General features: G+C 38.4%; 1 protein-coding gene across 1 annotated transcript in view; it reads left to right on the forward strand.

Annotated features, from left to right (window-relative positions):
• Nucleotides 1-26,415, forward strand: part of ARHGAP6 (Rho GTPase activating protein 6) — a 63,140-nt gene that overhangs the window by 21,767 nt on the left and 14,958 nt on the right. The window contains exons 3-8 of the mRNA XM_008926814.3: nt 8,120-8,376; nt 13,252-13,447; nt 16,462-16,517; nt 20,129-20,279; nt 21,465-21,613; nt 24,901-25,080. Coding sequence (XP_008925062.2) covers nt 8,120-8,376; nt 13,252-13,447; nt 16,462-16,517; nt 20,129-20,279; nt 21,465-21,613; nt 24,901-25,080 — 989 coding nt within the window. The remainder of the gene's footprint in view (nt 1-8,119; nt 8,377-13,251; nt 13,448-16,461; nt 16,518-20,128; nt 20,280-21,464; nt 21,614-24,900; nt 25,081-26,415) is intronic.

Here is a 26,415-nt window from a genome sequence, read left to right on the forward strand (position 1 = left end):
AAGGAAAAGGTTCAATAATTTTATAGTCCCCTTTGGGGAAAATCAATTTTTTTAGTGCTCCTGTTAATGCACTACATTTGGCTACACTCTAATTAAGCAGTTATTATGTTGCTATATTTCTTCCTTAGTCATCCATGAAGTTAAAAGTGCAAAGCAACATAGTTCTGTTCAAAACCTTCCTTGCTTTTCAGTGCATTTGCCAGATATTGATCTTCATAGCAGTCTATGGGGTGCTCTTCTGCATCAGAAAAGGCTAACCACATCCTGCTCTTTTTTTGAGCTTTTATCTTTCCTCTCTTATGGGCAGCATGACTTTGGCAGTCTCCTTTGAAACTTTCTCTTTAGAAACTCTTTTGAGACTTTAAATACATTTTGACTTTTTATTCTCATATTTTTGATTGCTGTAGCAGATTTTAACAATGATAAATTGCTTTGATAATTCACCAAAGCCAGAATTTTGCTGTGTCACCCAAAGCTGGAGGATCTTTGCAATTGCACTTTTGGAGTTCCACCAATACCTCTTTGGTGTGGTGCTCTGAGAAGTGATAGCATCCTTTTGGTAATGGATACAGATGCTTAACTCAGAATTGGTCTTTATTCCTCTAAATCCTCTGTTGTCAGAGATCTTTAAAACAGTAATTTTTCTTACATTGCCTTGTATTCTTTTGTAGTTTCCTTACAACCACACTGACTTCTGTTTCTAATAGTTTAGATGCATTGATTGAGCACTTCCAGATAATATTATTTGCTGCTATTACACTTCTGGTCAGGGATTTTCTTTTCTGTCTATTTGCATGGGAGCATTTATAAGCTATTCAGTTAGTAGCTTTGGGGATATACTTTCTGGTTTTATTCCAAAGGGTTTTCTGAGTGCACTTTGCCTTTTAGGACTCACTAGTTGCCCATAGTGAAGGTCAGCACTTTATACTTATCCTTGTTTATATTTATCTTTATACTTATATTCCTATATATTTATATTTATATTCCTTATTTTCAGCATTGCTCATACCTTCTGGTTAACTATACCAAGCATTTTTAGAAATCACTATGTTGATTCTCCTAATTTTAATTCCTTTTTTCCTTCTTATTTGAAATTCAGGTCTTTCAAGTATATACCACGCTGCTTTTATCCTTATTTTCAGTTATAGAAATGTTTAACATGTTCTCTCAATTTATAAAATATTATAGGAGCACCCTCTGAAAGGAAAATACCCCAGGTCTTCTCAAACAGCTGAATCTATATTTCTCTCCTTCCTTCAGGAAGAACTTGGGTTAGTCAGTAAGGGTCCAGGAAATTGGAAGGAGTCAGGTTCTGAACAGGTTATGTTAGCAGAGTGAAAAGAAAGCCATATTCACTCTTATTTGTTGCCAACAGCAAATGTTAGGCAAAAATAGCCTGAATAGCAGTATATGGCATCCATCTTCTAAGGTTTTCTGGCCATTGTTGGTTCTGGTGTACTTTTCTCTGTCCTTCTGAGTTATTAAAGATCATCTGCCACTCAGGTACTTGCTGAGCAGACTCTTAATGTATGACAGCAGAGGGGATGAATAACCAGGGTGGTGCTGGATTGTGCCGTGTTGACCGTAAGCCTGGCACAGTGGTTGAAAGGTCACCATTTTCCCGTGGGAATCATCAGAACCAGCATCTCTCCCAGCCTCAGGAGTAAGGAGGGACAGCGTCACCCAGCTTTCAGGTGCTCTGGAAAGAAAAATGTAAGGCCTTGTGCTGCTGGTCCTCCATAAGGATGAGCCTACCATGCTCACAATTGAGCCCCACCACCTTCCCTAAGCAATTGTCTCCATGTCACCTAAAGTCCGAGTAAACATTCCTCTGCATGTGTGTCACAGCAAGCTGGAAGTGTTATCCTGGGCTGTTCTATGCTGGGTTTTCTAATAAACATTTCTACTGCTTGTTTTATGAAGAAAGTACCTTCCATTTCTGGACAACCAGTCCAAAACAAACACTCCCCACTGTGGACGTGGATGTGCTCACAAAAAAGACTGGGAGCACACATTTACCCACCTGGGCAGGTCCCTAGTTCTCATGTGTGAAAGAAATGCCTTCATTCTCTTTCTTTTTGGGGTTTTGTGGTGTTTTTTTTTAGTAACTAGTCCAACTGCACTGCTGTAAGAAGAAAACAAGACCAGGCCATAGGATGTCAGAGGGGAAGCAAGGAAGCTGATTTCCAGATACTTCATACAGAGGAGATGTAGCTGCTTTAATGCAGACTTCATTTCCATCCATTCAGCATCACTTTTGTAAGCACAGTTGCAGTTGAAAGAGTATTTAATTAATTCCAAACATTTTGAGTTTTCTGTATCCCACCCTGGGAGCCCCCACATACCAGGACAAGTAACAGCTGGGGCGGCCATGTGTTTAGTCCTGCCTTGAGTATGTGCCACCTGAAAAGTCTGTTGTAAACATAGACTCCTGAAGGTTAATCCTGACAATCATGCAGCACCATGGGATTGTGGGGGGGGGGTTGCAGCCAAAGATAACAGAGATGTGCCTGGCACAGGAAGCCACAGAGATGGAAAAAAAGGGCCACTTGTGCTGATTACCAGGGATGCACAATGGAGGTCTCGCTGCAGGTCTTCCCTGACAAAACCTCTCCTTTAGCACTGACATGCACTGAACCCAAGACTGTTCTTCCTCACCCCACATTGCCAGGTGTCTATACTTAGAAGGTATAACCAAAAGGAATGGTACTCATTTTCTCTAGCACTGTTTGGAGATTTAATCACTTGTATTTTAGGACTCAGTCTATTCTATGGGGTTTTTACTCTCTAAACTTCATGTTTTATTTGGATGGATGTCAGTCAACCTGTCTATCTGTTAAGTGAGAGTTTCAGCAAATTATTAGATTTCTGAAGGCCAATAAAGATACTAAAGTAGAATTGAATGCACTTTAAATGAGTTTCATATCTTTATTTTCTCCTTTTTGTCATCTGTCATTGTATCATTAAAAGGGGAGAAATACTAAAACAAGTGGGTTTTTTCAGTTGTTTTTACATCTCTGAGTGACTCACCGAAGCAGGATATAGCAAAACTTACCGGATGTAAACAGACTAAACAGGAGAACAGCACTCCACCCAGACATTTAAACAATATTTTCAGCTTCCATCATTCAAGTGTTTTGGCTTTACTCTACCCAGCCTCCTTGTTAATAATGGCCATGACTCTCAATCCTACTGTCTACATATGTTTCCAAACAATTGCTTTAGCTGCTGACAGACAGTACTCAGAGTCGAGGAGCAGTAACATGTCCATGCTGCTTAGAATAAGAAATTCTCAGGATGCTATGCATGCTGTCAGCTGGATACTGTTCCCTTACAAATTCACTGCTAATTTTGGCGGCAGCAGAAGCAGTCTTTTGTCTGTCTCCTGCCAGTGATATGGGTATCAGTGTAGGCATGCCCACTTTTAAAGTACACACAGGCATTCCAGAGTGAGATGCTTCCCAGAAATTGTTCGTCCTAGAAGATTTTATCAGTAAAACAGGTCCATTTTGCCTGGGTTCCAGTAAATACTACAGGTGAAAGAAGAGACCTGCTGAGAAATAATAATCACTTGTTACATGATTGGTTGAGCAGCTGAGAATCATCCCTTTTACTGATGTTTCTGTGTGGAATGTAAATATTCAGCAAGTTCATCTGTGGCGCCTTAGCGGAGCTGCTGTGTGTGCTGGATTTCCTGAGAAAAGGCCTTCATGGTAACTCAGTGGTATATACAAATCCAGCAGTAGACATTTGATTTTTCTTTAGTTCAAAATTCTTGAAAATGTCTTCTGTGTTTACTTCCCATCCATGCTCAATAAATTAAGATGTATTTCTTAATGTTTGCATTTGTTCTTCAGCCTGTCATGATGTCCATGTGCCTTGGCACAACCTAAGGAGAGAGCTGAATGAATGAAGTTTGTTTTTTACTATGGTTTGTCAGAAATGTTTCTTTTTCCAAGCCTTTCCAGCACCCCACCACGCTTTTAAAAAAACTTTGAAAATGTTTCTCATGCTCTCTAGACATACAAAAGGTTTTTTTTAAGCACCATATGTCATGTTTTGTAATGAGGTCAACTGAAGGACCAAAGAATCTCTAAACTTTTCTTAAAGAAATCCAGACTGACACAGAGAAATAGCATAAGTAGTTGGGAGGGCCTTATATCAGTCCTTGCAGGTCAGTGAGCTCCGCGTAGCTAGAGAAGAGATTTTCAGCCACAGAAGTGAGTAGCTGGAGAATAGACTTTTAGCCACAGAACTGATGCTGAGAACATTGTCTTATCTCAAGTCTCCTGGAGTCACTGCAAGTTTTGATGAACCTTGAGATGGAAGGAGTTTTGCTGTTTCCATTGTAGACTGAGGTTTCTGTTTTCCGTGTTTTCTGCTTCCATCACTGTCTCTACAGATCTGAAGTAATGAATTTCTGTTAGCAAAACAGTTACCCAGTCTGGCTAGCTGGGGAGATTGACTTAAAGACCCCATCTAAATATCTCTTTTAAAGTATTTTTTTCTCTGATCTCTCTCCCTCTCTATTCCTATCATTTAAATATAGGTGGTACAACACCTTAGTACATCTTGGTAACAGGATTTTAGCAGCCCAAAACTAGCACTTAAGGTGTACTTAAGAAAAAACTCAAAATGCTAAGGAGACTAATAGAAGTTGCTGTTTACTGTATTAGCATTGAAAGAGTCTAGAATATAGACCTCTTTGGTTCTTAATAGACTGATATGTTTTGTGGGATGGAAACCACAGTTTTCACCATCTGAAACTTCAGAGAGGTCTTTTAAGCTGTACTTGGATAGGGTAACATGAGGTCAAGTAAGCTATAGCTGTGTAGGTCAACATCCTGGATATTATAATTTGGTTAGCAAAGAGAAGGATGTGGGATCACTGAAACTCTTATTTGATCTGGCTAGGAGTTTTTTCTGTGACTTGCTGCTTTTTATTAGAAAATCCTGATTTACCAGTTACAGGACATACTAGATTCGATCAAAATTTTGTTAAGAAACTGGCCTCAGCTGCGAGATTGACTTTCTGGTAAGAGAAATTATGCATTTCTCCAAAATAGTAAATTGTCTCCTTTGCCAGTAAACACTAAAAACCAAAGTGTATCAAAATTGCTGCTGGCTAAGGATATGAATCTGCATTTCCAAGCTAATTGCCCTGTCTGCCAGGTTGTTTCACATTTTATATGGTACTTTCTGCAAAATTTATTTTTAAGCTGTACAGTCTCCTAATTGAATAAGTGATCAAATTTTTGTTGGGTTTACAGAAAGTGACTGACTTAGTAGCTTTGGCCCTCACCTAGTGTATATACAACAGATCAAAGTTTGAGCCACTGCTCTAAGGAACATTTCTTCATACAAATGAAACCTCTCCAGCAGTGGGGATCCCCAGCCTACAGCTGTAAAGAGGCAGTTGATACATCGATGGTGAGACCAGAGTCTCAAACCTATGCCTCTTCTGTCTGAGTTAGTGCCCTTTCTCCCCCATCAATGGGTTGCTAATTACTTTGCATGACTACAACTCTTCTTTTTTAATGAGTCTGAAACGTCAGAAGGGCTGACATTGACTCTAATTGCCTGTCCAACAAGGAAGTTGTTGGGATTGAATGCTTGTGAAGAGTAGTGGGTAGGACATGCTCCCCACCACCACCGCGCACGCACACACACACATTTTGGTGGGAACTTGGGGGTGTAGCCAGTCTGTGGAAGAACCAACTGATTCTCTCAATTTCAACAAATGAGCAAAAAGTTAATGGGTTTGCCAACTCTTTAATGTAATTACCACTGCCAGCCAGCACCACTTCCATCTGTATTTAGTCTGAAAAATCAGCCAGTTGGTTTTCATCCAGTTCCCCATCTCTGCCAGGCATTGAGAAATCAGGGGAGCAGTTCATGTCCTCTGAGGAGGCCTACAGCAGAGTGTCCTGAAGTAGAGGTTCAGTGTCCTTTCTCTGGGCTACATTGAGCAAGGGCAATTAAAAACCTGGAATCCCACATCTGAGAATTTCCAAGGAGGGGCAACACCTACCTCAAAATATCAATCTTCACATAATGAAGTAGGGAAAGGGTCATTATAATGAAATTCTTTTAATGAGGCAGCGTTGAGATCTCATCTCCTGCTGATCTTGCCCCAGTTGATGCTAGTGCTGTAGGATCAATGGCACCAGCATGGGTATCACATGAGCTAAATATTGCTGTCCTCTCCCAATTTGAAGCCCAAGTGGCTCTGACCCAAACCAGAGAAGTATTTTGTGTTCAGGTTTTCATTTGGCTCAGTGGCTTTTCTCAGGAAATGTTGTGGAAGGACAAATAAAAAGGGGTACTGGGAGTATAACAAAGCACCACGGTTAGACAGCTTAGAGGGGAGACATGTTACATATGTGTGTTTCAAACTTGTCATCTTAAATATTTACTGGGCAGATAATTCAGAACAGTAATTTAATACTAGTACTCTCAAAATTTTTCAGACACACTCTGCTGGGTACAGGAGGGACTCCTGGAACTGACAATCCTCACGTTGCTTGATATCTGTGTGATGATGTTCTTTCTTGTCCTAAATTAAATGCAGATGGTTTTGGATGTCATTATACTCACAGGTCACCTCCAGACTTGCTTGATATATGAGGCTCTGCTTCCTGATTTAGTTTTGTCTGGCCACCAAAGTTAGTTGGTGTTTTAACATTTCATAGTTCTAAAGAGCAGGAATGTTTCTCACTGAATTGGAACAACGGACTCTTGTTTCTTTAGTGTGATAAACTAGTAGTGAACTCAGTCAAGATTCATAAAATAACCTCTTCTTTTCAATACCTTAATGATATTGCAAATCTATATAAAATTTGAAAATATCATCAAAGACATAGTCAGACTTAAAATTCTAGGAGGAACTTTGGCCTTTAATTATTTACATGATTGTGGCAAAAGAGAAGCAGAGCATATAAGAATTTTTCTGTTTCTGGTTTTTTTTGGTTTGGGATTTTTTATGGGTTTTTTTGGGGGTTTTTTATGGTTTCTTTTTTCATACTTAAAAAAAAGGGGTTGATCTCTGCTGCTATATTTATTCCTGATACAAGCAGTTCTGAAACTGGAACCTAGTAGAAGTTGCACCCATTTTCATTAGGATGAATAGCATCAATAGCTATTTTTTTCATTCCATTTGAGCACAAACCAGTTCTAGTTGGAAGTCTGTCCCAATGGTTTTGGTTCTGCTAATGTCAGATAGGTCTGATTTGAAACTTAATGATGAGCATTTTATTGCTAGTTGTTGGCTGATTCACTGTAAAACATTTTTCTATTTTGTAAAATATTTAAGCATTTTAGAGACCTGAAGTATATGCTGGTTTTGTACATTACAGTTATATTGATGTGGGATGGGATTATGTCTTTTTGTTAATTGAGAGAAACATTTCTTCTCCTGTATTTCTATACATCATGTATATTTTTATACTGTTACAAAGGACCTATATACTGATACACCACTATTAAACAGGGTTAGTCTTATTTAACTTATTTAACACAGTATAGTTCTTGTGTATATTTAAAACTATATCCTTGAAGGCTTAGTCTGTATAGTGAATGTACTTACAAGCTCTCTGTACAGGTAGATGCATGCTCTCCTGAACTGTAATGAAAACCCTGCACGTACTGGTACCCCTTGACTCTGGTGCCTTACAACACTTATGAGAAAGAAGCCTGGTGAAGGGCTCTGAAAAATGAGAGGGAGTTGTGGCACAGTCCAGCTACGCTCCCCAGTCTCAGGATGAGGTTACCAGAGTTTCTGATGCCCCTCTGCACCATCTGGATATAACCAGAAGTGCCTGACTTCACTCACTTTCAGTGGAAGTGAAGATCTTAATTAGTTCTGCTCCCAAGTGATTTTCCAAGATTCTGCATGGTGTATCTTTCATGATGCATCTAGAGACGGGATTCAGATACCATGGGCTACAATTACCTGGCACTGTTGTTATTATTATGCAGTGTAGTACTTAATTGGACTTACTATATATTTAAAGGGACTTCAGATTGTTTTTCTTTTTAACAGCTTAACTGTTAATTCTTTTTGTAATAAATAAATAGCAGATGTTTGGTAAATATTAGGGTTTTGTTGTTATTGTTGCAGAATTTATTCCCCAGGCTTTTGGAATGCCTTTGTCCCAAGTGATTGCTAATGACCGGGCCTACAAGCTCAAGCAAGACTCTCAGAGAGAAGAGCAAAAAGATGTTTCAGATTTTGTGGCCTTTCTTTTGCCATTTGGAACTAAAAGACAGAACAAAGAACTTTCAAGCAGTAACTCATCTCTTAGCTCAACCTCAGAAACACCAAACGAATCCACTTCTCCTAACACACCTGAGCCAGCGCCACGAGCAAGGAGGCGTGTAAGTAGACCCATCACAAGGGGGTGCATGACAGTAGGTCCAGAGGGTCTAGCTGGACCAGGAAAACACCTGTTGTGTCTATGAATTGTGGAATACCTCTTTTGTTGTGTTTCAAATAGTGGGAGTTTTTTTCATGTGGAAGTCAACCTGGTCAACACCAGAAGATTCTTAACTGTAGTGGGAATCTTCTTTCTGTGATGCTGGTGGGAGAAGATTTTATAGATTGTGTAAGTTTGTTACAGATCACAAAGCAGTAGAGAGATTATCTAGAAATCTTCCTGTTTGCTCCCTTTATCAACTTCCTTCTATCTAAGTCTTTCAGATTTAACAAATTCCATCTGTCTTCAACCAAGAATACTAGAGAAGACTAAACCTATGTGATTGATACTTATAGATACAGTTCTGTTAAACTAGCTCTACAAACTTGGTAATAAGTCTTAACTATTAATCCCTATCCTAATAGTAATAAAAATCCTCATGTTCTAATTCTGATCATGTCCTTAGTGGTAAGTAAGAAGTTGTCAGAGTAGATTTGTACCAGGCTCTTTGAAGGATGTTTCTGCATACAGGCTATGAAGATGCCTTTGGTAGCAGAACACAGTGTGGTGGTTTTGGGCAGAATGTTAATCTACATGTAAGATAGGTACCTAGTTGACCATTTGTTAGCATGATTCTGTTCCTTGTAAGTAAATTTTACTCTCTGAACTTTACAGTAGTACAGTAACAGCAGTAAATCTTCTTCCTTTGCTACCATGGAATGGAGGTTCTAACATTTACTGCTTTTTGATTTCATTTGCAATGGAGGGAGGGAAAAAAAGCATAATAAAATACTTTAAATTAAACCCCTTTTAAGAAATCTAAGCAAGAATTTGGGGTATAAGAACAGACTCTGGAAAATAAAATATTTTCTTAGGAACCTCACCTTCTTTCATCGTTAGGATAAAACCTGATTCAGGGAAATGCCATGTAGGGCTCTTCAGAGTATTAAGAGGGATAGAACTGGAGTAAATTGCAAATTAAGAGAAGATAGAAGACAGATCATAAGGCTCTTTGTTCACTCTAGCTGCCAGCTGAAGCTAGAAGTGTCTATATTCTGTCTGCAAATAGCTGAAAACATGATGTTTGCACTCTAATATACGCATTAATGCACATCTCTTGATCTGTGCAAACCACATGAACAGGCAGTTGTGTTCACACAAAAGGGCAAAGCACATTTGAACTAAGTGTGAAGGGAATCCCATGAACTTCTTTCAGAATTTGTTGTAGTCACTGACAAAAAATAGAAGTTCACCGTATACACCCCTTGGCTTCAGAACCTGAGTAAAAAATAATTCATATGTCCGGATATGGGTCGTCTGCTGTTCTTTTCAAGTGTAATAAGATCTCTGACATGCATTTGACCAGCCAGGAAGCAGAAGGAACGTGATCCTTTGGTACATCTAAAGGATAGAGATCCATCAGGACCAAGTTCCTAGAAGCAAAGGCAGAGTTTTGCTTTTTTTTGTTTGGAGTTTTTTTTTGGAGAGGGGCGGGGGGGGCTTTATCTGTTTGATTTTGGGGGTTTTTTTGTTTGTTAATGCCAGGATTGCAGCTTTCACAGTGTTGAAACGGAGCCTTTAGTCCATAGCCATGAGAATGCAGTAGCACATGGTTCACCTACAGAGAAGTAAGGTAGACTAAGGTGGACAGTGTGACAGGAGGGAGCTGGCATTTTCTGTTGGGAATGCAGGTAATGTACGTTGTGAATTGTCAATTATTTAACATTAATATCAACTCATGTGCCATATCTTGCCTGTCTTTAGCCTTTAGAATTCTGCTTATCAGTGTACTTACTCCTCTCTCTTGAGTTTTTTTAGGGGATGGTAAGGAAGCCTGCACTTACCTTTTATCTCTTGAGCGCTATTGCACTGTTTATTTTCAAGTGTAGGAAGACAAATGCTTACAAAAAAATTTAAAAATGATTCATTAGTACATGCAACTGTTACAACTGGTTTATCACACAAATGCTGCACAGACACCTGGAGTGCAGTTCTCTCTGACTTAAATGTGAGGGATTGCTTATCACCGTACCATTCACTTGTTTGCTACTGTGTCATTCACTTTGTGTATTCCAGTGAGTCTTCAAACACTCAGCTGAGACTTTCAATAAGAGATATAAAGTAATGCTGGCTGCAGAGCTCATGGTATGAGTGCTGTGGTTCTGTCTCCTCCAAGAGCTTGACAGAAATCACTGTTGCTGCATTTTCTGTGTATAATTTTTGTCCAGCGGTTGGAAGTTCAGGCCCTGGTTATCATCAAAGCACTTTCTGTGTGCCTATTGTAGAGAATTCTGACTCCCTGTTAATACTTTATATATATAATACAACCAGAATTTATTTAAGTATGAGGAGTTCAGTCATACTGCTTTACTACTGAAATAGCATAATGTATGGAATTGAAATGTTGCTCGTCTTTTCAAAAGAGAAAAAACCTTCTAAAACCCTAAAAAAGTAAAATGGTAAAGAAAAGCTTCATCTGACCTTCATTGAACACCTATTCCTCTGGCCTTGATTTTGTTTTTGCTCTTTCCATCTTCTCTTTAAATTTCACTTTCCTTTGTGTTTCTGTGTGTTTAGCATACGACTTGCCCAGCTTATTTAGATTTTGAGCTTGTCATGGGGGAGCAGGGACTGGTATCCATTATGTACACAGGTAATGCCTAGCAGATGGAACTTGTTTTTCTTCTGTTGTTGGGCACTGCAGTCCAAGTATCACTGTGTATGTGTTACTAGTCCTGGAGTAGTGGGCAGCAGTGAGCACAGTCTCCTCCGTTGTTCCTCAGCTGTCCTATAGATCTGTCTGAGCCTGAACTAATAGGTCTAGATGAGTTTGAGCTGGATCCATGGAATATGTTGGTAGTGTTTTCCTGTACACTTTGAAGTTTAACATCAGAGCTGACCTGGACTTGGTATTGCCAAGCAGTGCTGTACTTCAGTCACTGAACTTAAGGTCACCCTTCTTAAAGCTAACTCCAGTTAATCCACAAGTTTGATAAAATGCCCAAGGACAACGGTGAACTGACTGCATTTACATCTATTTTAGGGATCTGAATCCGACTTAAGTGACTCTGTGATAATAATGATTCATGAGATGAGGATGCTTTGCAGACAGGAGAGGACCAGTTAAGGCAGGGTATAAAGGAGGGCATGTGTCGTATAGGATCTGCTTGGGAGCTGCAGCGGTCAGGGCGTTGTTAGGATTTTCAGTGTCAATCAATTAACTTGATGTCTGGAATGCCAAACTATTAAAAACAAAATCAAAAAATCGTTCAGTTGGAATTTAACACACATGGATCCTAGCCAGAGTTTCTTGTTTGGTTTCAGGTTTTTGTTTGCTTGTTTGTTTGTTTTTGTTTCCATTTGGCAGGAAATGGTAAAGGGAATCAAGCAGATGTACTTTTGAGAGACATCAGAAATAAACGTCAAAAGTTGCATTCTAAAGGGTCTAGTAATTGCATATAAAAATGTGGGTAAAAAAAAATAAAAACTTCACTGTGCTTTATTTATATGTCTTCCATGAGTTATAAGAAACAATTATACCTGGTAAGTTAAATGTTTTTTTTTGAAAAGACATTACAAACTAGAAATTTTTAATGAATTTGAAATCTCATTGGACTTTTTATGAGTTGGAAATATTTGTAAAGTTTGGTTGGCTGGGCTGATGGAAGAAAATACTTCTAGAGCTTGAAATTCCCTTGCAGGCTGCAAGGGAATGTTCTCATATAATACACATTGAGATCTAACTAGCAGTCTATAAAATACCTGTCATCAGAACAGTGTGCTTTTAAGAAACTATAGTTTTCAGCAAAGTTTTGAGTAGGAATTTATATTTTCTTCTTTACATGACACACTGGATCCCTGTACAGTACTTTTTATGTTACTGTAAAATTTGTGCTGTGTTTTGGAAAGAAAGAAAAAACTTTACAACATATTTTTAATAGGAATAAACCCCAAAAATTTTCTTTTTGTTTTATTATTATTTGTAAGCCTATATGTCCTCTAAAATGTTTCTGCCTGATAAGTTTAATAACAGTTGAGGAAATTGGTAATTTTGAATTGACAGTAATCTTGTGGTTTGAAAAAAAACCCACTTATTTTTCAAGTGTGAACATTGAAACATACCATAAACCTCCTGCTGCTTGTACTGCTTTTTCCTTTACAGACTGCTTGAACTTCTGTGCCTTGCTGTAATCCAAACATAGCTTTCAAAGCTTTCATTGGAATTTTAATGATTTTGAAATATGAAGATACATGAAGTAGAATTATCTAAAGAATATTACCCCTCTGCTTCTCTGGTGTGTCTTTGTTCTGTGATAATGTGGGATTAATTCAAACTCCACAGCTGTATGTATTTGTGATATTAACTCTTGACTATATAGTGTATAGTTTTAAATCTGTTTGCATGAGTTTCACTGATACAATGGTCCAAGCTACAGAAGAAGTAGGGAATCAGGTTTAAAAATGTGTATTTGTCTCCATGCACATAAATATGGTACTGCTGATGTACACACACAGACAGTGATTCACCCTTGTCCTACAGTATGTGCAGGTTTATAACAGTAAAAAGATGTGGCGAATGAGTGGAAAGCTCTTAGGTTTTCCAATATCTTAATTTGTATTTCTTGTAATATGTTAAGAATAGCATTGGTACCATTGTGATTTTCCCATCCATTACACTGGTATTATAACTTCATTAATTTATAAAAACTTTGTAGCAAATTATATTTTCATATTAGTTTGTTTAAAATGCAGGTAGGCAAATTCTTTGTTAGATGAGGTCCTATGACGTTTATATTTCTCCAGCCATACTGATTATTCATATGTGTGTATTTTACAGGGTGCGATGTCTGTGGACTCTATTACAGATCTTGATGACAATCAGTCACGATTGTTGGAGGCTCTACAGCTGTCTTTGCCAGCAGAAGCCCAGAGCAAGAAAGAAAAGGCAAGAGATAAGAAACTAAGCCTGAACCCTATCTACAGGCAGGTTCCCCGGCTTGTGGATAGTTGCTGCCAGCACTTGGAAAAGCATGGTAAGAATATTTTGTTTTCCCAGGAGGGGCAGATGTATTTTTACTATAATATAAATAAATGCACATTTTAAGAAGAAACTATATGCTTCCAATTGCAAGGTCATCTTTGAAAGTTAGACACTTTCCCTCCTATTTTGCCTCTTGCTAAAGATAGTCTCACAGTATGAGACTTACTTGTCTCGTACTTAGATGATAAATTCCCTAACTAGGGCTCTGTGCTACAAGCTTGGAAACTGGCCCATAGAGTGTGGGGATGGAGATTTTCTTGGAGGTCACTCATCTTTTATTGGGGTGCTCAGCTCTGCAGGAACGACTCTTCACACTCCACAGGTTTACCTATACCTTGAGAATAAAAGTTTGAAATGTGCCAGTCAGTCTTTCTTCACAACCAGTGGATCTTATGGTGTGAGAGCTAAATGAACTGTTTATACTACAGTGCAAGACTTCTGATATTTGAAGACAGAAAAAGAAAAAATCCCATGCTAAATATATATTAAGCTTCGAGAAGCTTTTTCCTGTTCTCTACAAGGCTTGAAGTCTGACTACTCAGTTTGTCTCTGACTTGATTCCTCCTGACCAGCCTAAGGCTCAGGGCTGCTCTCTCCAAAGGGAGTTACAGACTCCTGCCAATATTCTTCTCATGTCTTCATGGTTGTCCAGACACGAACCTCCCACAGCTTTATGTAATGCAGAAACAATAGTCAGTCAAGGTATCTGTTCAGCATCTCTGCCAAACTGTCTTAGTCTTGTAAAGTTTTTTAATGAGAATTGAAATAACTTGGCTGCAGCAAGACAGAGTTATCACATGGTCAGATAATAAACCATAAAATAATGGTGACTGCAACACCAAATGATGCATTTGATGCCTAATTTCACCAGAAAGAAATAATTTACTGACTCTGAATGAAAGGCTTTTGCAGATGAGGCACTGCAATTTAAACAACAATGCTGAGCTTTTACAATTTGTAATTGAAAACTATGTTGCTTACAAATATATCAAGGAACACTGCAAAAGATAGTCACTGTTAGTCTTTTACAGAGATTAGATACCATGGCTGATGAATAAGTGTTGGATGATTAAGGTTGAGATGAATGACTTGCATCCCTTTAAGCAAGGATAGCTGAGTCTGGAGAACATAAAAGTATCTGAGTCAGCCAAAAAAACCATTCAGCTGAGTATCATTTGGATATTGTGATTTTATGTCACTTGATCATCTGTGATAATTTTTTTGATCCCCTTAACCCACTGTCATAACAATGATTCTTTTCTGTACAACACTCTTTACTAAAATATTTGCTTTACATGGAAGTTTTCTCTTAAAGGAAATTTATGATGAGTTCATTGTCTAAGAGTGCACTATAGTACCCCACAACACAATAATATGATATAATTTGGGGCAAATAGTGATGTTCTTCATTTTTCAATTTAATCTGCTGTCCACAAGACAGTCATTGCGACTGAACGACTTAGGGAAATTTAAAGATTGCAAAAGATGGACATCACTGTTTGCTCACTGGGATCATAGAGGACTTCCAGTTCTAGCAAGAATCCTGTAGGAACATTATTCAAGGCTACATGATGGACCAAGTTTCTGATTCTTAAGCCTTTCTGATTTCTAAAGCCTTTAGGCTGATTTTTCAGCAACAAATCATCAGCATTTTCTGATAAATGCTTTAAATGATAATTTTGAACATTATATGACAAAAAATGGTTATGTTTTTAGCCATAAAAGCTCCTGTCCTTGTTCACCTTACCTGTCTTTCCTGGTATCATGTCTCAGAGATGTAAAGCTTGACTCCCTGTAAGAGTCAAGTGTAGAACAAATACTGTATGTCTTTCCAGGGACTGATAACCAGCTTGTGGGTTTTGCCCAATGTGTGTATCTCCATCTAGGATGATTCCCTGCTAATGTCTCTAGGTTTACTAAATGGTATTCCATCAGTGTAATATTCTGTTAATCAAAGACAGAAGATCTGAAGTGATATGTCAGGTTGAGACTAAAAACAAGAAAGCAGAATCCTGTCTGAATTTCTCTGATGAAAATCTGCAATTCCAAACACCATTGCAAAGTGACACATCCCTTCGTTATAAGTGTAGCTTGTAGATAATTCCATCCTTTTTGCAAAAATGTATAACTCTGTAAAATTATATTAAGTATACAGCTCCTTAAGGCTCTAAAATTTCCACTCACATTACCATTGCTAAAGGCCACGTCACCTCTAGGGTAGCATTTACTCTCAGATTTGTCTGGTCCTGTTAGTCTGCAAAGTATGTCCATTTGATAACCATGTTATTGTTTGTTTGATACTCTGGTGGTATCTACAGAGCTAGATGAAGGTTTGAACTAATTTCTTATGGAATAGCAGGCAACACCCATTTCCAAATCACTTTAAGTCTAAATGACACACTTCTGCACTTTGCTTCTTTATAGCTTTCCCTCTGTATAAAAACTGTTCCTACCCTATAAACTGTACAACTCCCATGTAGAGTTCTTGCCTCTCATGGTCTGCCTGAGTGCCCTATTTATGTCCCTTTGAAGGAAACTCAACTTTGTCTTGAGAGGCACTATAGAGCCAGTGAGTAACCCCAAACACCAACTGCTTCCTGTATCCAAAGACACAGCTCAATGCTCACACATTTAGTTATTTTATAACCTGTTCCCTTGGATGACAGTCCTGGAAGTGCCACCTCCAAACCCTGAGCAGTGCCTCACTCTCTGCATACCTCTGTTCCTCATGCAGCAGCAGTGGCACTACCAAAATGGCATCACAAGAAATGTCACAGAGATACCATTTTGCAGATTAGGTGAGGTCCTTAAAAACCACAGTGGATGGCTTCTTAATCACAACTGAGTCTTGCCTCAGCCTGGTAAGTACAAGTTTGTAGAGAAATATGTTACTAGTTTTTTTATTATTCTTTTAAGTACACATATAGCTCAGATTGCTTGGGTTGAATGCAATTGTCAGGAGAAAATTTAATGATAAAACAGTTCTATGATGTGCTACACTTGCAGGTCTCCAGACAGTAGGAATATTCAGAGTTGGAAGCTCAAAAAAGAGAGTACGACAGGTGAGTGGATATGGATATGGTTTTCCTTCTATGATATGATTTTCCTTCCAGCTACAATACAAACAAATCCGATTCCATTTGTTGTGATTTCCTCCCTTTCCATCACCTGGTGAAATTCAGGGTTTCTGGATCAGTGTCTTGTTTTTCTGATGGCTCATAACAGGCCATTTCCAGTATCTTTTACATCTGGTGAAATCCTTGTCAGGTTCTCAGCAGGTTAACAGTCTGTTATGTTTTACTCTGCAAAAGTATCACAGGGTTGGAGATCCAAACAGACCACAGTGATGAAATTTTCCAAAGGTTACACTGTAGGGAAAAAAAAAACAACTTGGCTGTTCATTTCATCTCGGAAACAGCTGAAGCTCCCAAAGTAAACTCAAACTGTAAATCTTTTTTGGAAAACTCACGGTATGAGAAAACATGCAAGTACAGAACAATTTCTTTGACCCTCAGATTGCTGCTCCTAAATGTCACCTCTCTTTTACCCGTGCTAAACTTGAAGGTCAGAGCAGGTCCTTCCAAGTCTTATTTTCAGCCAAATGATGAAAAATCAAAGGTGGTGTAAAATTAGGTTTCAGAGACAAAGTCAGAAGTGGGTGTTACCTCACCCCTAGATATTGCATTGTTATTTCCAGAAGTTGGGAATACATTGAGTTAGAGCAGTAAGAAATAGTAATTAATGTTTGTGTGATGTTTAAGGAGGGGATAAAACATTACAGAAAAATACCCCTCCCAGGAAGTATAAGACAAAAAGCATCAAACAGAAAAAAAAGCAAAAGAAAGCTTGACTGCATCTGATCCCAGAAGTACTTTGTTGCAAAAACAGTGTAATGTTTTGTCGCTCTGTCAAGTTACCTTGAGTAGCTAAACTGAATTGATTTTGGCTGGTAGGACAGTATAGCCTGCTGGTTTGTAGCTTATTCTCTAGCAGTTTCTGTTGTTGAGTGGCTGGTGTAACACCAAGCTAAAAACATTCATGGTCTGCAGAGGCAGTTGTTAGGTCAGCACTGAACTAGATAAAGTATTGAAGTTGCCTTGCAAGCTTTAATGTCAAAACATACATTATCATTTAGGGGTGAGTACAATTGCATCATACCTCTGGAAGCAGAGAGCTTCTATCATTTACTTGTGAACTAAGCTTTACTTTGAACATCAATGACTTTCACCGATTTTTCTTGTGTTTTCAAAAGGTGAGGAAATAAAAAGATTTGGGTATCTATGTGTTCTATTACACTGACTAATTTATTGAACTACATAAACTGATATATTTCATTAAACAACAAGGAAGCATCAACTTGGCCCTTGCAGTTACAATAATAAATGCTGTCAACATGAACACATGGGAAAGTCTGGATTCAATTAAAATTCCACTCATTTTCTGAACCATGGAAAGCCAAACCCAGGACTCAGATTTTGGTGTGCTTTTGCAGCTGTTCATTAGTTTTCCTTGTCTAGAAAGTAAGCATATTTTTGTTTTCCTTCCTTTCCCAGTTAGAAAATGTAATGTTTCCACTGTAGTTTATTGCAATAAATACATAAGGAAGAGAAAATCCAGAACAAGTGCACCTATTACAAACCTCCTCCTTCACGCTCAGTGGGGTGTAGGACAAAGATGCCTGAGCTCGTGTTGACTCAAGGTGGTAGGTCTGGTGCATTGGGATGCCAGGTACCATGTTGTGCCCAGAAACAATACAGACGCTTGAGCAGAGTGTTCTTGCCAAGGTTAGGGTGGGCAGCCCTCGATGCTGGGCCTGGTGACTTGGTGGCAGCTTCAACCCTGAGGTTGCAGAGTGACATGGCTGGAGCTCTGCTCTCCCATCCCCTCTCCCAGTATGGATGTCCTCATCTCTCATATCATAAGCTCCAGTGGATGCTGTAGTTCAACATAAGTATCTTCCAAAAGTCTGAAAGTATTCCCTCTGAGTGGAGTCTGAGAGACCTAAAGTTTAAACTTAAAAATACACACTTTAAACAACCGTGGTACCTGGGCCTGAAATGTGACCATGTCTCACCAAAGCTTATCTGATATGGTGCTGCATAGGACATCTCTATAGACCTCATTAGATATCAGAAATGCCATATTCAAGGCTGTAACAGCAGTTTATGATTTAGACAGCTATTTGGGAAGTCTCAATTCCTGATGCAGTGCTAAGCTGTTTCCTCAGCTACTTTTGGGCAGTAAATGCAGAAGAAATCTTCTGGATTGAGGTAATTCATGGTGCTCCATGGAGATGTTCTGCATTTGCCACCAGTCTGGAGAGTAGAATCGAGCCGGGAATGAAGTCCTCAAGTTGGCACTGAAAAATCTTTGACCACAAATCAGCAGGGGGAAGCATAATACTAGATAAAGAACATATTCTGGTCTTAGTAGAATAATTATTCATTATTAGTAATGACTGATATGAATAATGTTAAAAGTAATCCTAATAAATTAGAATGGAGGCTGTGGTTTTCAGACAATACCTTTCACAGTCATTATGAAAGACAATTTCAACTGAAAACACAGGATTTTCATGCTGTACACACTCAAGATAGATTTGCACATGGTCAGGATTTGCCACAAATTATCACAGGCACATAGTTTGCTTGTGACTTAGCTTCTTTCCTCTTTTTGTTACGTCTGTAATATTCCTGGTAAAGAAATCTGATACCTCAAATTTCCTTTTTTAGTAAGGTTTAGCTGTAATTACTCTCTGAGAAGATAGATTGTGATACCTCATAATGTTAGCAAAGGTATGAATTTTCTCTAGGAAATAGTTTTAAAACATCTTGACTCTTTTCAAACTGAAAAGAGAGTAAAAAGTGGAGCTGTCAACCTGAGGAAAGCATTCTGCTCTTGGTGCTGGGAAATCTCTCCAGAAGGGCAGGCTTTTATCTCTTCATAAGGTATCTTGGATGTGGGAGAGGAATTTCTTCTGCCTTTTGGAAGCATGATGCCTTTGAATTATACGGAATTTGTCTGAGGACCATAGCTGGAAAAAAAGTAGCAATACCTTGTAATGTTAACTCCGTAATGATGATCACTTAGTGAATATAACTAAATTAAAAGGCAGAACAAGGTGTATGTGGACGAGTGCCGTGCTGTTTGAGTAAACCTGTCTCTTTGCTGCTATCCTTACGTAGAGTCTTAAATCACAAGAGAAATGTGAGTTTGGTGGATATTAACATTATCTTATTATTAACGTTTTTGTACAAAATTGTAAATGTTATGAAATGCAATTTTAGTTTTTCTAGTTCTAGGGATAATGCAGTAAGGTGGTATAAGAAAGCCTTTCTTTCAATTTTCCTTATTCTCCCTGGTTTCTGCCTTTGATATGAATCTTACATTTCTGCAAAAATTATACTTGGGCACATTTTTTCATGTAAGAGTGTCATTTATTAGCTGGAAAGAAAAAACTATATTTTATTACAGTCTAGTACAAACCTTAAGTCATGTATCATGAAATAAACAACAATTGGACATGAATTATATCTTTTACCTTACCAAAAACTAGTCATGCCCAAGCTCAAAAGTGAAAATTAGTAAATCTACTTCTTAAAAGATTTTCTATGTTGGGATGTATTAATTGGGACAGTAAGTGACTGTGGTTTTCTGTCATGTTCTTTTCCAGTTACGCGAAGAGTTTGACCGAGGCATAGATGTTGTATTAGATGAAGAGCACAGCATTCATGATGTTGCTGCTTTGTTAAAGGAATTTCTGCGTGACATGCCTGACCCGCTTCTCACCAGAGAACTTTATACACCTTTCATCAATACTGTCTGTGAGCTCTGCAGCATCTTTATTTACCAATTTTGAAAAACTAACCTGACTGAATTCTTTTATCTCTACTAATCATCTTCTTTTATTCTGTGCATTTAAGGCTTTAGCCTTGATTTGCTCCAAATATTTGTATAATGTATTATAAACAATATAGTATATTCTAATATACTATACTATATATAATATACTATACTATAATAATATAATATTGTATATAATATAAATAATATAGTATATCCTTTAGTATAAATTTACTGAGGTTTTTCCTTTGTGTTCATACCGTGTAAGTGTAATCCAGAAAACTAGAACACCAATTATTTCACTCATACATATTTTTGCATTTGTATATAGGATGTGATTCATGTTATCTATTAAAATCTGACCCTGTCATTGGTTCAGCAGTACCTGATCACAGACTCCAGTTTGAATCCCAGTATCTTAAAATTTTTAGAGCTGTTCACTGACCAAAATTCCATCCTAGCTTAAAATATTCAAGTTTCTTCATAGTTAATGGTCCTCAAAGGCATCATATTAAGTACAATGTGTTGCCTGAGTGCAGACTCTCACAAATTTAGGAAAAAGTAAAGTTGGACCCTTCAAGCTTCAGCTGCTGCCCGGTTTGTGTTCTTCAGAATCTTTCTAGCTCCCATGTGTGAGATCCTGCCTCTGTCTTGTCTTACTGGCTACCATTGAGGTTCAAGTGGTGGTGTTTGCAGAATATCCTTTATATCTCTACTTGTTTTTCCAATCTCCCAGGACCTCTGTAAGAGGCAAAATTGTAAGAAAACTGATTAAAAATGGCTATACTGAAACCTGACTTGCCAGCTACTGTATATACCAGGAGCTGTACTTAAATGAATGGAGTAAATAGAAAAGTAAGCAGAATTTTGGAGTCCAGTTGCAGCAATGGAGTGTGCAACATGGATTTTGCTCTCTTATAGAATGAGAAAAGTTCCTATGAATTTGTGAGTGAAATGTTTATCAACCAAGGCAAAAATCTCATAATAGTAGTTGTTGCACTTTTGATATTTCCTTCAAGTTTTCTCTTTTTCTTCTGACGTTCTAAGGGAAATGATCCTTAAACAAAGCTATTCTTATGCCTTCCCTTGGGCTTGGAACAGTCTATTTGTTCTTCTTTTAGGTTAGTTGGAGTGATTTTCTTAGAATATATTTTTTCCCCTCTTAGTATTAGAGCCAGATGAACAGCTAAGCACCTTACAGCTTCTCATTTATCTTCTACCTCCTTGTAACTGCGATACCCTACACCGGCTGCTGCAGTTCCTCTCCACAGTAGCTGGCCATGCAGAAGACACCAGAGACAAAGATGGCCAAGAGGTAAGTCCTGATCACTTGTATCCTTTGACTTTGCTTAATTGATGGTCTGAAAAGAGATCTTGAAAGCCTTGAAACATTCACAGTGGTGGTATACCTGTGAAAGATGGGAGGCATTTAATCTACTTGCCTACACTTTTGCCATTTGGTTGTTTACTATGTTCTTAGGGCTGTGAAAGTTTAATTTTTGTATGACTTAGTCAGTAAAGCATCTACAACCTCCTTTGGTTGATTCACAGCGTAACCAACCTTGTTCTTAATGTTATTCATCTAACCTTCTTTTATCCTATTATGTTCTATGGAAAAAGTACTCAGAAGAGGTCAGGCATGCAAGAATATGCTTTTTCATTCTCTTTTTGTTCTCTGTTGTTACTTTCTTATATGACCTTTGGACACAGCAGTTCACTTCTTAGTTCCTTTAGCTTCCTAAGTAGTGAAAAATAAAAAACAAAGGACAGGAACTCCAGCTGTATCCTTTCAACTGACAGACCTCATCACTAGTTGGAGTCAGGGTGTTCATCTTTGCCTGTTTTCCTTCTGGCCTCCTTACTGTTGCAGTCCGGACCAAATTCAGTGGAGAGGTTGGTGTGCACTAACCCCACAGATACAAGAATACCTGTAGCAGTGGGGCTGAGCTGCACTTCAGAGCTTCACACGTCTGCATCTGTGCCCCTTCACACTAGAGAAGACCTGAAAATCCAGGCTTCCCATTTTCTACCAGGAAAAGACTTGGACTAGTAGACTGCTCTGCAAAAGGTGACAACTCTGTTAACTTTGAGTGGAATGGATACAGTCTGTCACTGCTTAACAGAACTGAACTGGTTTATCTGTGGGATGGACTTCTCTGTCCTCTGAACTGCAGCAGAATCTACTTCTGAGGTTACTTCTAAGACTCTTCTGAAACTCCTGGAGAATTTTGTCTTCCTAATGGAAAATCCTACTGATTTCATCAAATTTGGACACCTTTTGCAGTTGTCTGGTTTTAACAATTGGCCCTTTGAGACTAAGTTTTTCCTAATTTCTGCCTCAAGTCCTAACTTCCAGTGTGCTGCATGTGACTTCTAGGCCTATTTCACTTTTAAATTCACTTTAAATAGTATTATTTTTGTTCTTAGCAAGGAGTTGGTGAAAAACTACACCACTATGATGGAAAGCACTTAGAAAGAGCAGCTTGTAACAGTTTTACTGTGCTTGAAAACATGTATAAGCCAGCTAAGGTCATGGTCCCCTTGGTCCTGCAAAAAGTTCTTTGTTGGTTCAGGAATGTACCCAAGAGGATCTTATTGCAGGGCTAGGAGGTCCTGCTTAAGAGAGTTGAGTTGGCCCAACAGTTGTATTAAAGGCATTTTCATTCCACTTAACAGTACATCAGCTCTGCCACAGGTATTTTGGCAAGGCAGATTTATGTAAGCTCTCTTGACAGTATTGTAAGCATCAGGAATATTATGTGCAAATGGATACCTTTTATAGATAATACAGTATTCTGCTCACAGTTATTTAAGCCATTTATGAATAATTAAAAAATTAAGTGAATAAAGGCATACAGGGCAAGAGAGAGTATTTTATCAGACTGTTTGCTATCACTGGAAGGAAAACAGCCAAGCATTGGCACACAGGACCTTGTCATGATTTCTTTCAAAAGCCCTTCTCTCACAAAGATGAAGATGGATGACTAACTGTATTAAAATTACTCATTCAGTTCATTTCAGTGGATATGTTTACAACATTTTTAAGGGATGCCCTGAGGCTGCCCCTAAGAAAAGACTCACTATTTGTATCAACAGCCTGCACATGCAGATCCAGGCACAGCCAGAGGCTACCCCTGGCACACGGAGGCACCACATGCCTCTGCATCCTTGGTGACTTGAAACTCAGAGAGAGTTTAGAAAGCAGGTCACCCGAAAAACAGCTGGGTGCATGGTGGTGTGCAAATAAGGGAGTGTGCTGTTCTCACAGTCATGCTGGAATGAGTCTCTGAACAAAGAGCCAACATGTTTGCTACGACTGCCCATCCACCTACTTAGTGCAGATGTCTCTCCAACATTACACAGTGGTCTCACCAGTAAAAGGAAAAACTGTTTTTTACCGTCAGCTCTGTGCTGTCTAGTTGAGCTCTGTAAAAGATAAACCAGGTATAGTCAGTGCACAGTTGTAAGTTTAACTGGAGTATTCAGTAAATGACCAACTACAAAAAAAATTTTAAAATACTGCTTCGAGAAGATCCATTTTGTATCACTCATTCCTTGGAATTCCATTACTGCCTCTTTTTGGTGCCTCTTCATATCCTTTTGTAAAATTGTTCGTTCAAGTGTAATTGGAACAAATGAAAAATAACTCTCATGATTTTTTTTTTTTTATAATCCTGCAAGAAGTACTGGTACAATGGCCGAAATTCACTTACAGTCTTCACTGTTGGCATTTTCTTCTGCATTCAAAGAGTAGCAACCAAGGGGAGGGGTAGACAGAGAGAAGAACATGATCCCAACTTTTTGCTCTGTTGAAAGAAGAGAAGGGAAAAAAAGTAGTGTAATTACAAATATAACAATGAAATTTTTGATATAATAATGTATGCCATATTTTTCAATCATTCTTGTCTAGTGTAGTATATATTCCTAGCCTTCTGCTTCCTCAAAATTCAGGTTACTATTGCTTTTTTGAGCACAGATCTATAAAAGCAGGAAGAAAGGTAAAAATAGAACAAACCAAAAAATTCACCCAACAAGTAAACATTTGTCATGTTCTAACAAACAAGCAAAAATGCAGGCAAATACTAGTAAAAATAACGAACCTGTTCCTTAGTTATCTAAAGTGTTTAAACATGGAAGAGTATCACTGTATAGGTTTCAAATCATGAGTGCTATTTGAGAAAGGTAGGAGTTTTCAGTATTTGGTCCTAAGAGATGATAACGTGTTGGGATGGTGAAGTAGGAGGGAGGTTTCTCTGAGTTCAGAAGTATGCCACTGTCGAGCTTCCAGGGAACTAAGGGCAGGAAGTACTTCCACCTTCTACTCCTCCAGTTAATTTAAAAATATATCCTGAATACCCACAGTACTTGTTGCAGAGATGTTCAAACAAGGTGTTTCAAGATTTCTAAAAGTTGTTCATTTTTTATTTGACTTAGTGCTAGGTTTTGGTTTTGATGAGTGAAACGTCTGTGAAAATAAGGAAGAGAGTGTGTGTGGTTTTATGTGGGTGTGTAGGGGTTCGAGTGTGTGTAGATATGTGTATATACATGTCTGTATACATCACACCCTGTGAGACTCCACCTCATCTATATTCTGTTTTCTAGATTACTGGGAACAAAATGACATCACTTAACCTGGCTACCATCTTTGGCCCTAACCTGTTGCACAAGCAGAAATCTACAGACAAGGAATTCTCCGTTCAGAGCTCAGCTCGAGCTGAAGAGAGTACTGCTATCATAGCTGTCGTACAAAAGATGATTGAAAACTATGAAGCCCTTTTCATGGTAGGTGGATATTTTTTCATATTACTCCTATACATTTTTAAGATAAGAGAGAGAATACCTGGTTGGTCTTAAAGTAGACGAGATGAAATAAACTGTAGAAACTGCATTACATTAGGATCAATTAGTATTGGTAAAAAAAAAAGTAGTCTTCTATCAAGGAGAATGATTTGCAGTAAGTAAAAGTATTAAAAATGTGTACTTACATCTTGCCCAGAATGATTTCTGTGTAATTAAGGGTATATTCCTTAGATTTCTGTCTGTGGAAATGATGGGGTTGGCTATTCAGCTGTATACTAAGCAATGCATGGACAAGACTGAAAATGACCTTTCACATATCAGCTTTGGAAGTCAGGAAACCAGTTTTTCTGCAGGGATTAAGAGATCCTCGGTTAATTTAAGAAACAGAGACTTTTTTTGTTGCTTGGATGAAGAGGAAGGACAAAGCTTTCTCATTTTTCAGTTGGATAAGAGGAGTAAAACATAAATCTGTGTAGTTCCTGAGTTCCCTTCTGTTCTCTTGCTGAAGCAAGGAAGTTCTTCATAAGAAGGCTAATGGCCTTGGATTTGGACATGTTGTTTACTTAAGATGCAGCTTAGTTAAATCACATTCCTAATGCCTAGCAGTTACCTGGACAGTTAATTCTGTGGCTTTACCTTGTGCTCTTTTTGTGTACAAAATTATAGGCTACCTCAGTATGACTTGTGCCTGAGAGGGCCCTGCTCTGGGGTAGCAAAGGCCAGTCAGACCTGTGTGCACTATCCCGTCTTCATTTTAATAAACATACACATCCTAACACAACCAGTAGTCTTGAAAAAGTGGAAATAGCTTTGGTTGTTATGTCCTGAAACTAAGCAGCACAGTATGTTACACTGAGGAGATAAGTTCCCAAAGCAGAAAGAACACTCTGAAAACCTCCTTTAGTGCTTCAGCAAAGCTGAGTGCTGGAGAGCTTGTTGGAAGAAGATGGAGAAGCCTGAACTGTGGGCTGATGGCCATGTAAGGGGAAGGTGTCTATCAGATTTCAACAGGAAGAAGAGCATGAGAAGCCGTCATGAGCCCTGCCTATCAATCTTAGCCTCAGATGAACTTCTTTGTGGTTTTCCTTGCATATATTTTTATTCTTGTATCATTGAGGCATAGTCTTTTTTTCTTTTCTTTTTTTAATGCTTTTCACAGTTTAGGGAAATGTTAGGTGCTATTTTTCCTTCAACATCAGGAAAAGAAAGTGACAGAACTGCACTCATGGATGAAGGTCTGCTGGCCCAGAATGGGGATGACACTATCAAGTTTAAAATAATACTTGAATAAGAATACTTGCAATACTTGAAGATTTC

The sequence above is a fragment of the Manacus vitellinus genome, unplaced genomic scaffold (genome assembly GCF_001715985.3).
Source record: "Manacus vitellinus isolate BGI_N305 unplaced genomic scaffold, ASM171598v3 scaffold_7_pilon, whole genome shotgun sequence".
In the NCBI taxonomy this organism is placed as follows: domain Eukaryota; kingdom Metazoa; phylum Chordata; class Aves; order Passeriformes; family Pipridae; genus Manacus; species Manacus vitellinus.